Source organism: Gopherus evgoodei, chromosome 5, assembly GCF_007399415.2.
Source record: "Gopherus evgoodei ecotype Sinaloan lineage chromosome 5, rGopEvg1_v1.p, whole genome shotgun sequence".
Classification (NCBI taxonomy): domain Eukaryota; kingdom Metazoa; phylum Chordata; order Testudines; family Testudinidae; genus Gopherus; species Gopherus evgoodei.
Genome location: NC_044326.1, coordinates 50,877,069 through 50,893,341, shown reverse-complemented (window position 1 = coordinate 50,893,341; position 16,273 = coordinate 50,877,069). Strand labels below are relative to the sequence as shown.

At 39.7% G+C, this 16,273-nt stretch overlaps 1 protein-coding gene across 21 annotated transcripts in view; it reads left to right on the top strand.

Moving 5' to 3' along the window:
- Window positions 1–16,273, top strand: part of FRYL (FRY like transcription coactivator) — a 383,738-nt gene that overhangs the window by 349,157 nt on the left and 18,308 nt on the right. For all 21 annotated transcript variants that reach the window (XM_030563429.1, XM_030563431.1, XM_030563418.1 and 18 more), the window contains 3 exons: window positions 5,765–5,972; window positions 9,852–10,001; window positions 10,738–10,836. In XM_030563429.1, the coding sequence (XP_030419289.1) occupies window positions 5,765–5,972; window positions 9,852–10,001; window positions 10,738–10,836 (457 nt within the window). The remainder of the gene's footprint in view (window positions 1–5,764; window positions 5,973–9,851; window positions 10,002–10,737; window positions 10,837–16,273) is intronic.

The window sequence follows — 16,273 nt, the reverse complement described above, 5'->3', positions numbered from 1 at the left end:
CTGATTGCTAACTCATCACTTCAGACTATATTAGATGCTGATGATGCTGGTGTTCATTCAGTAGCTATAGATACTGTGATGAGATTCTCATCATGGTAATCTGTATCAGGTTATTGAGAGAAGTGCACACAATCATAGAAGATTTACCACTTGATGGTCAGAATCTATTTTGTATTAAGACTGATGAGTCTCTCCACTGATTCAGGAGCCACTCTCAGATCACTGGTCATATATACTCCTATGTTTAGAAAGAAACCTGTACCTTCATACTCTAGATATAGGAACACTTAATCTTATTATTTATAGTCTTACCACCAGAGACCTTCTGAACAATCCAGAAAGAGATCTAGATATCAGAAGTCAGTTCACTATCCTCGACTATATCTTGCACAGTTAGGTCAACAAAGAGACATCAAATTTGATGTGACAGCTGAGGCTCTTAGACTAATCTACAAGGATCTATACCCTTTTGCCCACCTCTTGGTTCCTGTCTATCTTCTTTTCAGGAGTCTTGGATGACCATCACTCCAGATCGATGGGTCCTTCAAGTCATCAAGGACAGTTATGCCATTTAGTTTCAATCTCTGCCTCCCACGCATACCCCTTTCAGGGACCATTCTCATAAGAGTGCCATGCATCATGAGGTAGATCATGCATCATGAGGTAGATTAGATCATCTGTCTAGGAGCATTAGAACTGGTGCCTCAAAAGTATGTTAGAAAGGGTTTCAATTCTCTTTATTTCTTCATACCAAAAAAGAAAGGAGGTGTGTGTCCAATTCTGCATCTCAGTAATCTTAGCAAATGCATTTGGTGGGCCAAATTTCATATGGTAGTTTTCACTTCAGTTATTCCTATTCTAGATCCCATGGATTGGTTCATTATTCTTGATTTACAGGATGCTTATTTTCATGTATCAATGCACTTCCCACACAGTGTACCTATGCTTTGTAGCATCATTACCAATTCAAAGTACATCCTTTTGGAATTTCATTAGCCACAAGAGTGTTCACATAGTTCTATCAGTAGTAGAAGCTCATCCATGCAGATAAAGGTTGCCTGTTTATCCCTATCTGGACAATTAGCTTGCTTTGTGAAAATCACAAGTGCAGGTGACAGCAGCAGCAAGAAGAAAGATTCATTTGTTTTCATCACTGGGCTTGAGGATTAACTTTAAAAAGTTGAGTCTGAGTCCATCTCAATCTATAGAGTTTGTTGGAGCTCTCCTAGATTTGGTGGTAGCAAGAGCATTCTTCCCAGCAGACAAATTTCAGATTGTAAAGAATCTGATCTTCCAATTTTGTGTTTACACAAACAGTCAGGATGTGTCTGAATTTTCTAGGCCATAGATCTTCTTTTACATTTGTAACTCTATTTGCCAGATTATGTCTGAGACTATTTCAGACCTGGATCCAAGTCAGTTTACAACCCAAAGCTTCATGACATATCATTTAAGGTGGTAATTCTGGACCAGATTCTAGTTTCTGTGAACTGATGGAGGATAAAAGAAGAGTATATATGGAAGTTCAGTTTGTTTCTTCCAAAGCATCCAGAGCTCTAACAGACGTATCCCAGATGGGTTGGTGATATAGATCACATTTGACTCTTGGCTTTTGGTCTCATTTACAATCCACGATGCGTGTAAACATCCTAGAATTCAGCAGAGTGAGACTAACTTGCAAAATGTTTCTACCTATGATGGAGAACTCTTTAATCCAAGTTCTCATGGACAATTTCACAGCAGCCTATTACGTAAACAGCATGGAGGTGCAAGGTCAGACCTTCTTTGTTCTCCAGAAGCCATAAGACATTGGGAATGATGTATTCAGAATTGTATCAGTCTGACTGCTCTTCATCTCCTGGGAGAGAGTAACGGGCTGACAGACTCACTAAGCAGGAAAGCGACCTCATCCCATGAATGGGAATTAAAAAATGATTTACTAGACTGACTTTTCCAAGAGTAGGGGGGTTCCCCAAATAGGTTTATTCACTTCAGATCAAAAGAGTAAATGTCCAATATTTTGTTCTCAAGCAGGACAGTATCCCGGGTTTCTGACAGACACCTTCTTGATTTGTTGGTCACACAGTTCTCAATATATGCTTTTCCTCCATTTATGCTAATTCCAAGGGTGTTACAGAATGTAAGGTGAGAAAAAACTCAGATTATATTGGTGGCTCTTGCTTGGCCTCATCAGTCTTGATTCTTGGACATACTGCTATTGTCAAATCACTGATTTATCACACTCCCAATTCAGAAGGACATAGTATTACAGAATCACAATCTAGTCCTTCACCCAAACCCAGCCTCATTATGTCTCACAGTTTGGATGATATCAGGATGTCCTCAGTAGACAGTGTTCTTTGGAGGTATAAAATGTTCTTCAGGGCAGGAAATTATCTACTAAGATTATGTATACTGCAAAATGGAAATGATTTTCATTATTGGCAATACCTAAGGGTTATGTTCCATGTCAGTGTTCTATTCCAGTTGTTTTAGATTACTTGTTTTTAAAGCACCCGGAAGTGTTTACTGTTTCAATTGCAGTTCTTTGGCAGTTACTTCCACATTCCATCCTCCAGCAGGAGGTGGTTCAGTTTTCTCTCATCGATCGGGGAATAGATTTATGAGAGGTGTTGTGTTTTCCTCTTGTGAGAGAGATCATTCCAACATGAGATTTAAATCTAGGGCTTTCTTCACTTATGGACCCTCCTTTTGAACCAATTGTCCAATTCATATATTGTCAGTTTTGTTGACATTTATATTAACTTGTAAAATAAATGAATTGCAAGCTTTAATGTTAAATTCTCCCTACACAGTTTTTCATATGGAGAGGGTAACTATGAGACCACATCCAAAAGTATGGTCAGACTTTCATGTCAATTAGTTTATTCACTTACCAGTCTTTTCTGAAACCTCATTCACATTGGCTAAACCTAAACTACATATTGTAGATGTCAGAAGATCGTTATTATATTACCTAGAGAGAACTAAAATCTGTTTGTAGCACTCCAAGACTTTTCATTGCTTATAGTAATAAATCTAAAGGGATGGTTATTTTGTCACAAAAACTCTCAAAATGAGTATTGGATGGTATTATGACTCCTTACAGCATTAATAAAAAGAATCTTCCTTCAAACATTTGGACTCACTCTACCAGAGCGCAAGCCATGTGGGCAGCATGCCTAAGTCAAATACCAGTGTCCAAAATCTGCAGAGCAGCTACCTGGCCTTTAGTGCATATGTTTATGAAACATTATTCATTAGTGGTTGCTTTAAGATCCGATGTCCATTTTTGAAGGACAGTTTTGCAATTTCATTTCAAGTAACTCATACCCTTCACCTCCTTTTAATGATGACTTCTGGCTAATTACCATAAGTGGGCTCCACAAGTGCACTAACTCAGAGAAGAAAGAACAGTTACTTAATTTACAGTAACTGTGGTCCTTTGAGATGTTCTTGCACATGTGGATCCCACAATCACCCTCTGTCCCTGCAACTTGGAGTGTGAATCCTGAGCAACAAAGTTGCAGTGTGGTCGCTATGCCCTTAAGCCCTTAGGAACAGGGGGTATGTGGGCATATAGGCCACATGTGTGACCCCTGCTGGACACCACTAGTGAAAATGTTCCAAACTTTTGTGCTGGGGTACATAGACACCTGTAAGTGCAATACATCTTGAAGAACCACTCTTAGCTGTGAGGTAAGTAACTGTTGTTTTTCTCGATTCAGGAAATGGAACTGTTGGGTCAGTCCTGGGCCCAGCTTTGTCTGCTTTGCGCTTCCGAACCAATGCATAGCACACAAAAAGCTGCCCTTAGAGGAACAGCATCACACAAGAATCCTCAGTTGGCTCAAAACCATCAGCATGGGGGGGTGAGGGGGAAAGTTTGGGGACCACACAAGCACGGAAGGTAAGCTTTAGAAGTTCAGGGAGAGCAAGAAACCACAGACTGAGAGTTTGAAGATGAATAAATCACAATGAGAGAGGAACAGGAGCAGCTGAGCATTGTAGGTTTTTATACTGGCTCACTGTAATATGCCTTGGAAAAATTAAAGGCTGATACCAATCGGCACCAGTTTGATTTGCCATGTACTAATTAGAATTCACCAGTTCTTGCAATGTGTTCACATTAAAAAAAAAATTAGTTCTAATCCTACGGGTGATGAAGATAACTGTTTAGGGTTAGTCCTGTGACTAATAGGTGTCTGGTAAATGTTGCAAGCTTTGCTTGTAGATTATGGGAGAAACTGCCTGCCTCTAGCCTGCTCACAGTGGCTTGCTTTACTCATAGCTTTTATGGGCATTGCACTACTGAACACATGCAAATATTACAAAACCAACTTATTTCCCAGTATCATGTTGTAAATGATTGCTGTGATGCGTAGTCTAAACAATATTGTTTTTCAAAAGATTTTCTCTGCTCAAGGACTCAGAAAAAATGAGGAGGAATTTGGTCTACTAAGCATGGCTTAGCTCAGGGGTAGGCAATCTATGGCATGCATGCCAGAGGCGGCACGCAGGCTGATTTTCAGTGGCACTCACACTGCCTGGGTCCTGGCCACCGATGCGGGGCGGGGGTTGCTACATTTTAATTTAATTTTAAATGATGCTTCTTAAACATTTTAAAAACCTTGTTTAGTTTACATACAACAATAGTTTAGTTATATATTATAGACGTATAGAAAGAGGCCTTCTAAAAACGTTAAAATGTATTACTGGCCGTGAAACCTTAAATTAAAGTGAATAAATGAAGACTCGGCACACCACTTCTGAAAGGTTGCCAACTCCTGGTTTAGCTGCTACAATCTACTACTAAAATTGTTAGCATCAAGAAGAATGCAAATTTGCGAGCATATTATTGTGTTAAATGGACAAGTTTTATTTCAAATGAGCTTTAAGTGCCTCTCTGAAAGGGAGGCTGGTACTGGTGGGGAATAGGGGGAATCGTGTTAATTTTATAAAGTTTTTTATAAATATCTCTAACTGCAAATAAAATAATAAGCTTGTTGTTTAATAAAACCTCAAGAAAAATAATTGTTTAAAAAAAATTCATTCTAATACAGAAGTTTTTTAAAATTGTTAGTGACTTTGAGTATCAGCATTGATTAATCTGTCTCATAATTAACAGCATTATCAGAGCATTGATACATGATGAAAAGTCTATCTGTAGGACATTCTTTGCACAAAAGCTTTTTAAATTGTCCACAAACGTGGACCTTTCCAATCTGTTTCCATCCACATATGGATGTTACTTAAGATAATTTTCAAAATTGGTATACTGCAGCAAGATCTTTTGGGTTGCTCCCAAGACAAGCTAGAGCTTTGTTACATTGCAGATGATCAGATAGCCAAGGAGTGGAATATTCATTAAATTATTTTTGGCAAGAAAATATGTCCGTTTCTTAAATGTTCTGTAGATAAAAATGTTAAACAGAAACAGCATAAGATATATTTACTCTGCTTGCTTTGTTAGACTTATTGGATATTTGGGGCTGTAAGTATCAACATTTATATTAAAGCAGCAAACGCTCTTCTTACAAAAGCCTTTTAATCTTCTCCTGCTTCGTTGTCTACTATAGTTTCACTGCAGATTTCATTTTGTTCAAAACAAAATAGAATTCTCTCTAGATTTTTAATTTTAGTGACTCAGTTGTATTGCATGTTCCAATTAAAATTTTCAAAATAAATTAGATTAGTGAAAACTGTTTCTTTTTTTCCCTCATAGTATTTACTGACAAGCTTACATCATTTACTTTATTTACAGCCAAGAGGAGGAAGAACAGGATGGTTTTCCAGATGTACAGACTTCCCCACCACCTTCACCATTTCTTTCTGCCATATTGGCAGCTTTTCAACCAGTGGCATATGATGATGAAGAGGAAGCCTGGCACTGCCATGTCAATCAGATGCTGTCAGACACTGATGGATCTTGTGCAGTCTATACTTTTCATGTGTTCTCCAGGTTATTTCAGGTCAGTGACTCATTACTAATTAGTTTCTAACCCTTTTCCAAACAGTTTATTTTTCTAATTAATTTTCCAAGGCCTGAAACTACCATAAATAATTCAGATATATTAAAATAATGTTGTTATATGATCATAAAGTATTTTTTCCACAAGACCCTGCCTCATTCAGTTAAGAGGATGCAGGGGCGGGTCTAGCCATTTCGCTGCCCCAAGCATGGCAGCATGCCGCAGGGGGCGCTCTGCCAGTCACCAGTCCCACGGCTCCGGTGGACCTCCCGCAGGCGTTCCTGCGGAGGGTCCGCTGGTCCCATGGCTCCACCGAAGCTGCGGGACCAGCGGACCCTCCACAAGCATGCCTGCGGGAGGTCCACCAGAGCCGCGGGACCAGCGGACACTCCACAGGCATGCCACCGAAGGCTGCCTGCCTGCCGCCCTCCCGGCGACTGGCAGAGCGCCCCCTGCGGCATGCTGCCCCAAGCACGCGCTTGGCATCTGGGGCCAGGAGCCGTCCCTGAGAGGATAGATACTGTGCAGGAAATGAGGCAATGAGGAAATGTTCAGTATTTATTTTTTATCCTCATCATTTGTGTGTCCCACCCCACACACACTGTTTTTTACTGAACATCATCCAAACCCTTTGCTGATTGCAGAGTTATTGATTTCTTCATGAGCTTTTCTGTAGCACTCATCACCAAAGTATGCCAGTCTAACAAATATTAATGAGTTTATCTTCACAAAACTCCACAAGGTGAGGAGGTTTTTCACAAAAAGGGGATTGATACACTAGAGATTAAGTTCAAAAATTTCTGTTAATTTAGGTTGCATCCATGATTGGGAGCCCAGCTAGGGCCTGATTTTTTTCAGAGTACTTAGCATTTTTATAGCACGTGATATGTTCTAAGCACTGCAGATTAGGCATTCATTAATTAATCCTCCCAATATCCTGTGGATAAATACTATTACCTGAGTGAAACTGACACAGAAAGACAAAGTGACTTGATCAAGGCAACACAGTGAGTAAGTGGCAGAGCAAATATTAAAATTCAAGACCTCCTGACCCCAATCCTGTGCTCATTCCTCCAGACTACACTGCCTTACTGCCAAGGCTTGAGCATCATCTCCCAGTTAATTCAGCTGTAGTTACAAATGCTCAACTTTGGGGGGGACGGATAGCTCAGTGGTTTGAGCATTGGCCCACTAAACCCAGGGTTGTGAGTTCAGTCCTTGAGGGGGCCATTTAGGGAACTAGGGGTAAAAATCTGGGGATTGGTCCTGCTTTGAGCAGGGGGTTGGACTAGATGACCTCCTTAGGTCCCTTCCAACCCTGATAGTCTATGATTCTATGAACTTCTCTGAAAATCAAACCACAGCTGTCTGAAGTTGGGCACCCATAAGAAGAGAAACAAACTATTAGTATCCACTGTGAAAATATTGATTTAAGTCATTTGTTCAGCATCACACAGGAAGTCTGTGACAGAGGTAATGATACAACACAGTCCTACTGGGTGGCATTCAACTACCAGGAAACCATCATTTTTCTTGCTGCAGTCCCCTGCCTCATTCACTATACGCTTTTCAAATTCTGCAATAAATGAAGAAGGCATGGTTCAGACAGCAGATTCATTCACTACATAACCCTCATTCATTTCCTGATCACCATCCATTATGTGCACTGAATGAGGCAAGGGTCCAGTGAGAGAAAAAGTATGTGATTTTGTAATTAAAGACTGTATCGTAATCAGAACCCCATATACTCTGCTTCTCTGCTGAATTTGTCATTTTATCATATGCTATGAAATTTCACGCTTTGGCTACAGATACCTGCCATTTTAGTTCTCCCTGCTCCACCATGGCCTGGCTTCAGTTTCCCCTCTCTCTGCTGCTTTCACCACAAGGGGGAGTCCATTGCATAAGCAGTACTCTCTCTTTCCCTGATGTTCATAAAATGGGGAGCCAGAAAGCAGAGCAACAACTCTCCCTGGCTCACGAGGACTAACCTTGACTAGCTGTGAAGGTGTGTGCCCTGGGGGGAATATAGTAAACCAGGGCCAAGTCATTGGGCTGCAGGCAATGGGGAGATTTCCATCTCACCCAGGCTCTGATGTGTGCAGGACTGGATTAAGGTAATTGGGGTCCATAGGCATACACAAGAAGGCAAGGGGCCTCTTGTGACCACACTGCACTCCTGCACCATAGTCCCAAACTCCCATTTGTAGTAGCAATGACAGAGAAAAGCTGAGTGCTCTTTTCACAGTGTCCCTGAGCATCTAGCAACGTTGGGAGTAACTGTTCTCTGTTACCCAGAGGCTTCATAAAATTTACAGAATTCAGCAGCATATTATGAAAAATCAACAAATTGAGCCAATTAGTATTTCTGTGGAATTGAGTTTCCTGCTCCTGAACTAATGAGTACCTGCTATAGAATCTGTCCATTGTGGTCAGAGGGGCTGTGATCAAAACGCATAAGTGCAAGTAGCAGAATGAAGGTTGAACAGACAACCTTAATCTTGGCATTTCCTAGCTACTGAGTGCTTGACTTTGCAATCTTACTAACAGTATTTGAATGTAGATCTTTTGTATGTAATTTTTCAGATATTATAAAAAGAATTTATAGGAACATACTAGGTCAGAACCATAGTCTTATAAACACATTTAATTTTTTAAAAATGAATAAACATAATTTTAAAAGTTTTCTAAAGTATTATTTTCTATGTTGTATCAAATAGATGATGGTGTTTGCTGGCATAAACTTTTAATTGGCACTTGTTGACGATGACCTGCATAAATCACTTTTCATTTATTTGTAGGACCCTACCAAATTCACAGCTATGAAAAACACATCAAGAACTGTGAAATCTAATCTTCTTTAGCTAAGTGCCAGATTTCATGGGATCTCCTACCCTGCACAGGGCTCCAGCTGTTAGCCCACTGGAAATGGGGAGGAACAAGAGTTCCTCTTCCCCTGCAGGGGCTGCTCCTAGGGTGGGTCATACCCACCTCCAGGATCTCCCCCAGCAGCAGGAAGCTCCGTGGCTCCAGCTGTCACTCCCCCTCTCACGGCCATGGTGGGAGGCTGCAGCTCCAGCTGTCGCCTCCTGTCCCCCTACTCCAAGCATGGAGGGAGACTCCTAGGAAAACCAGACATGTGGTAAGCCCCTCTCCTACCACCCTCACTTCAGTGCTGCCACTGGCAGTGGTGCTGGCTTTAGAGCGGTCTCCCAGCCAGCCGCCTTCCTCTCTGGCTGCCTAACTCTGAAGGCAGCACCTCTGCCAGCAGCAGGGCAGCAGTAAGGGTGTCAATCCCATCACCCCCCTACAATAGCCTTGCAGCCCTTCCACCCTGACTGCCTTTTGGGTCGGGACCCCCACAGTTACACCACTGTGAAATTTCAGATGTAAATATCTGAAAACATGAAATTGACTAATTAAAAAAAACCCTGGCTGTGAAATTGACCAAAATGGACCATGAATTTGGTAGGGTCCTATTTATTTGTATTATTGTAGCACCTATCAGCAACCAGTCATGGACAAGGATCCTATTGTAGTAGGCATTGCACAAAAAGAATCCGTGCCCCAAAAGAGCTTACAATCTAAGTTGTAGCTTTACTACTCCTAAATAATGCATTCATCCCTGACTCAAGGCAATATATAGTATCATAATTTTGGGAACTATTCCCCTTCTTATAATGTTTTACTTCTTTTATCATGCAAACAGGTAGGGGTTTGTTTGTTTGTTTGTAAAATTTAATAATGACCAAAAAAGTGTGTTGTCGTTTACAAAGAAATTCTTTATCAGAATAGAAAAAAGATTTCCTTTATCTGGAAAAAGAAAGGAAAAAAGGAACTAATGCAAAGTAAATATTTCTTTCTATTTTTTGTTTTTAGACCATTCAAAGAAAGTTTGGCACTATAACAAATGATTCAATCAGTTTTCTTGGTGAAGGTCTACAGCGTATTGGAACAAAATTTAAAAGTTCGCTGGAGGTGATGATGATGTGTTCGGAATGCCCAACAGTCTTTATTGATGCTGAAACGGTAAAATCTCATGTGCAGTTGGCAATACAGTGCTAGATTAAAATATCTATTATTTAATAATCTTTCTGCAGGGACACAGAATGTTTTATGGTTCAGCCTTTGCAAAATAATATTGAGGGAATTTTTTCAAAGGTACAGGTAGGCAGCCAAAAGATGATATTGCCTTTGACAATCTCTCCCATTGTCACTAACTGCAGCAGCATAGATAGTACTTGTATTTAAAAATAAAAAGATTAATTTGTATGAATGAAAAGAAGAGTATTAAAAATAGTTTATAGCTTTAAATTCAGTTGTGAAATATAGCCCTTTCTAATTATACAAAAATTGTTAAATATAATTATTTCTCGCAAGTAACTTCTATATGGTAAGGACAAACAATGGATTGACTTAGATAGTAGACATTAATTAATTTCACTCACTGTTCTTTACAAGGTTTCATTTGTCAAACTAAATGGTGTATTGCGGGGGAGGGGCATTCAATATCCTTTTATTTATAAATGGTCAGAGTTCCTTTGAGGTCTCATCCAAGTCCTAACTAGGCACAACCCTGCTTACCTTACAAGATTTTTCTGGATCTCAGCTTGGGGTGGTGTGGCTGCAAATGTTTGTTTAAACGTCAAAACACAGGTTTTACTCATGATGTGCACAACATCTAGTTTTATGTGATATCCCAAATGTGGTCTAACAATGTAAGTGTTTAATTTGTTTGTAGAAAAAAAATATTTTTCTATTCTAGCTGATGTCCTGTGGCTTACTAGAAATGTTGAAGTTCAGCGTTCTAGAGCTCCAAGAACATCTAGATACCTATAATGCCAAAAGAGAGGCAGCAGAGCAGGTGAGTCTGCATTATTCCATAGGCTCGTGCCTTTTTTAGAATTTAAGAGAATAATAGAATTTCAAGAGATTATCAAGGAGATTTTTAAAAGCTACATGTCTATCTTGTATCTCAAACAAAATAGTAGACTTAAAGTTAAAAAAGAAATTGCTGTGGCATACTGATGGAATAGCTTGCTTCCTTTTGTTACTAGCATTCTCTGTTCTGTTGTGTATAGTTTGAAAGAGTTGTTTGTGCTATGAGTAGTTGATGCTTGTTGCACCTACCTACCCATATTACTTTTTTACTGTATTTATGGGTAATTGTTAGATGTTCAAAAGGTAAAAGAGAATTTTAGCATTAATGCTGAATTCATCATAGGCTTGTTACTCCTTTATATAAGTACTATGGGGTAGAGAGGGTTTGTAGTGCTGAGATTTAAAAGTTGACATTTAGACAATATGATGAAATAGTTTAGACCCTGAAGGTATATTTAATGCCTAGCCTCTGTGCAAAGGACAGTAGGTTTAAAAATTGAACTTTCAGCAAAGCATGTGCCCTTGTTTTTGTGAACCAGTTTCATGACACTGACTTTAGAAGGATACTAACTCAGGAAATTCAAACAGCTTTCCCTTTCACTAACTAAAAGAAAATATGGAACCAGATTCACCTCTGCAAATGCAGGAAGAGATGCAAGTTGTACACACTTGTGTAGGAGTAATTGTCTAGAAAAGGGATCAGCCTCTGGGAAGGGTAGTGCTGGTACTGTTGTCACTGACCACTGGGGTGCCATTTGGAGAAGACATTTTGAAAATGTTGCTGGTGATCTATAGAAGTCTTATCAGAAGCTGCTTAGGAAATATATTGAATCAGTTCCAAGCAGGCTTACCCTATGGGCTTGCATCCATTGATATATCCAAAGATGTGAGCCTGGGACATTGGCTCTGAATTTGGTCTTTCTAGCTCTTCTGTTTTGAAAACATAAATGGTCTCTTTTGGTATTTCCCTAATCGATTCAAGTAGGCATGGGGTTGTGTGATAAACATCAATCTTACACCACTCAAAATATGCAATGACCATAAACACATCACACTTGCAATCACCTATCAAATGGTTCAGACATGGTGCCACATTTTTGTTAGAAGGAATCTCAAGAGGCATCCGGTTTCCTGAGTAAAGTATCTCCATACTTAATTAGACTCCATCAGTTTGAACTTCATGGAGAAACATGTTTGAAAACTCTAGTTTTTATTAATTAGTCTTTTAATTGTGTTTCCTGAAATTTATTACAATTTTTAACATTTTTAATAAAGACTTTTCTTGTCCTGACTCTGTTATTAAGGGGCTTTGCTTATACAAAGGAAACAGAGAAACTGACTATACTCAAGGGAACTTGATCTAACTTTAATTGAAGTCAATGGAGAGTCTGCCACTGACTTCAGTGGGAGTTGGATCAGATCCAAAGTTCTGTCAAATGTAAACAAACTGTAAAAAAGAGGCATTTTTTCACCGGAGTCTCTTCCACTTACAGTAGTAATAGAAGTCACACCATAATAGATCCTAAATTTTCACACAGAAGTGATTTTTGTAGTTGGCATTGTCCTTTTAAATACACACTTAGGGAGTGAAATTTCAATTAGGTTTATTAGAAGGGCTACTGTATTCTCAGCCAAGACACTTTTCTAGTTTGAGATGAGACTAAATCAAAACTTTAAGATGAAACCATATGTCTCATCTTAGTCTTTTCAAAGTCACCATTGCAGCTAAAATCAAGAGAATTGATTTTTTTATGTTTAGTAGATGTCTTAAATTAAAAAGGTCTGCTTGTTTATTAGTATTAGTTTGTTACTCTTACTAGTATCACACTACTTCCATTCACACTACTTCCATTTTTTAAAAACCTGACAAATCTTTAGCAATAATTGGATTATGAGAAGCATAAGTGTCTTGCACTAGCTATATTTCTGATTAAGTTTAAATCTCATCTAATCATAGGGATGGTCCCTATCAGAGTGCCACATGATCTGTAATGTATATATTCTTACATCCCTGTGAAACAGGGAAATATTTTCCCCATTTTACAGATGGGGAACTGAGGCACAGAAAAGCTAAGTGACTTGCCCAAGATCACCCATGAAGTCTGAGGCAGAGTAGGGACTTGAACCTACGTATGTGTTTATACTCTTAAAATGAGATTCTCTCCATGTGGATTGTTTCTCAGTGAGTTAATTGCCCAATTTACACGTGTGATTTTTTTTTCTAATCGTTGAATAAGAAAGTATCAATCTTAGTCACCTTTCTAACCATAAATGCACTTCAAATTTTCAACTATATTTTTGTATTTTATTTTTTTGTTATAGATTATCCTATGCATAAAGATAATGCAGAATCTCTTTGAGTGGTCTACATTTTGTTTATATAAAGGAATCTGGTGTATGGAAGTTAATGATGCCTCTGTCAATATATCACAGAGGAACACACGTTTTCTGTAGTGATGCTGTCAAAAGACTGCCCAAGGACTATTTCTGTGTTCAGCCTGTCTTCTACTGCAGTATTTGTGAGTGATTAGGGCAGGGCAAAGGTTTCATTGGGTCAGAGAAATTGTTCTCAAACAACTGAAAGCCTACGGCAGAGTTGGCTGTTATTTTTTTAATTTGCATCAAGAAAAAAAAAAGATGTTAAAACTTTTATCAGTGTTAGTTAGCGTAAGTAATTTAATTTAGAAATAATTTTCTCCCAACAATTTTCTTGTTCTACAATTTGGAAACATATTCTTTTCATTTCTTCAATTAGTTCATTCTTTGTTCATAATCGTTTGCATATTATACAGTGAATGGAGATTTGGGAGTCTTCAGAAGCGTTGAGCTAAAGCACAGTGAAGTTAAATAAGGCACAAGAAAATATTGATTCAAAGGTGTAGCCAATTGTTTTACTGCAGTTGCTGTTCATTGTTTAAAATGTTCGAGACCAATTAACCTAACTTAGCCAAATTTATTGTTTAAAAACAAAGAAGTACAAGACAAAAAGGAGACAGACATACAAATACTCACAGCATGTTCACCATACACTTATTGCATGCTTCAGAGATGAGTATTTCAGCTAGCAGTATTTATTGGATGATTTTACAAGTTACAAAACTCTTTACATATCACAAAAAATGGGGGGAGGGATAGCTCAGTGGTTTGAGCATTGGCCTGTTAAACCCAGGGTTGTGAGTTCAATCCTTAAGGGGGCCACTTAGGAAGCTGGGGCAAAAATCAGTACTTGGTCCTGCTAGTGAAGGCAGGTGGCTGAATTTTATGACCTTTCAAGGTCCCTTTCAGTTCTAGGAGATTGGTATATCTCCAGTTATTACTTTTTACTTATACCAGTTCCTTAGCTTGTTGTTCTGTACTTTCCTTATTTTTTGTTTGGCCACTAGCATTCCAGGTACTGGTCCATAAAGGTACCTCCCTGTACTTTCCCATATCTCATCTGAATATTCCATTCCAAGTACTGATGAGCCATGAAAGTTTCCCCTAACTGTACTTAGTACAAAGTATCCTTGCATCTTTGCTTAGGCAAGTTTCCTGTTTTCTAATACCAAAGCTGACTTCAGGTTTTCAAAGTGTTGTGAGATATATTATGTGGGTGAACAGAATTGTAGGAAGAGCATACTACATTCAGTTAACATAACTTCCCTACACTTTTTTATTAATACCACGCACATAATGCCTTTGAACGTGGTGCATGCTATGCCTAACATAGATGTATTGGCTTACAAAAGCTAATGAGACATACAGGAAGTGATTGAAGTAAATTGGTTGGCTATATTCTAATGGGTAATAATTGTATAAAAGCAATCTGTGTGGTATATTAAACTACTGACCTCTAGAATCAATCCTAAGAATTATGAGCCTAACTGTAAATCTGTTTTACAAACTTTATCCTGAAAAAGTGCATTGTATATGACATTTGTATGTTGTGTATTGTATTAACCTCCTTAGACTTTGAATTGCACATATAAAAAATAGGAGTGTGAGCTGTAGCTGCATGGAACTCACACCCAGCACAGCTGAGGTGGTAAGCCAGCTTTCGTCTTCTAGGAGTGTCCCTGTGGGTGCTCCACATTAGATGTTTTGGTGCTCAGCATTTGTAATCAGAGATTTGTAGTAGCAGTGCCCCGGTTGGCCATGCATGTATGGCAACCATCTCACACTGCTCCGAGCGGTTACCTAGTGTGCACAGCCAACCGTCCTCCAGTTCCTTCTCTACCACCTTTGGCTTGAGTCAGAGCGACAGCAACGCCTCTCTTAATCTTACATACCTCAGCAGTTTTCTGTTTTCCCAGACTTATTAGACTTTCATGTAATTATTTATCCTCTAGTTTATATTTTACTTAAAATCTTTCAAAAAAAAAACAAAAACTTTTGTTAGCCATTCCCCACCTGCACCTCCTAGGCAGGTCACTGGCTTCGACAGCAAGAACAGAGACCTAAATATGGACTTATTCTCCTTTCTCAAAATAAGTACCCTCTCAGGCATGCCTGGCTCTCCCTGCTTTAAACGCTGCCTGACTTGCAGACTTTCAATCCCCGTAGCGGACAGCCACACACAGTGTGTCTGCTGCTTCAGTGAGACCTATATTACTCAGAAGTGTCCACTGCAAAAAATTGTGTGCTACAACAAGGAAGGCTAGGGACCTCCAGTTGAAACTCCTCATGATGGAGAAATCCCTCAGGCCAGCCTCTAACCCTGAGTCGAGAATGCCTCCTGGCCACCCGGTCACCAGCAGCAGCATCTGATGGGAATTTACCTCAAAAACGTTTGCTAAAGAGCCTGTTCCCAAAAGGGCTACTAAAAAGCGGTCTCACTCTTCCCCACAGCAAGATTTGCCCAAAAGAAAGCAATCTCCCAGTGGAAAATCTGCCCTGGTACCAACGGCACTGAAAGCGTTGGACCGCAAGGCACCGGGAACATCCAGTACCAAGACTTCTCAAAGATCTAAGGACCCAGTGTGGGCAAGCTCTCATGGAGGTACGCGTCCTAAAACCAAATCTCCCAGGTCGGCACAAACGGAGCCAAAGAAAACCTTGGCACTGAGTTGTACAATGGTGCCACCTGCTGTACCTACGCAATACAGTAAGCCGTCAGTACTGATAGCTCTTAACTCTGCTCCCATGCTACAGCATGCTGACATCCCTATCACTGAGTCTCCCGGTACCGCAGCAATTTATGCGACAGGTGAACCTCATGATTACTTCAATGTCTGGCACACTCCTATTCAGTACCAACGGTACCCCAGCAAGACTGGGACCAAGCCTGGTGGCTACTCCCATTGGCTCGGCTACTCCCAACTAAAGCGATGAGGAAGAAGAGGATGAGGCAGGGACATGTACCCTTCACCACTCCTCCCCTAAGCCAGGACCTTCTCAGCATTACACATCTGCTGACATGCGACTCTGGCAGGCTTAACCGT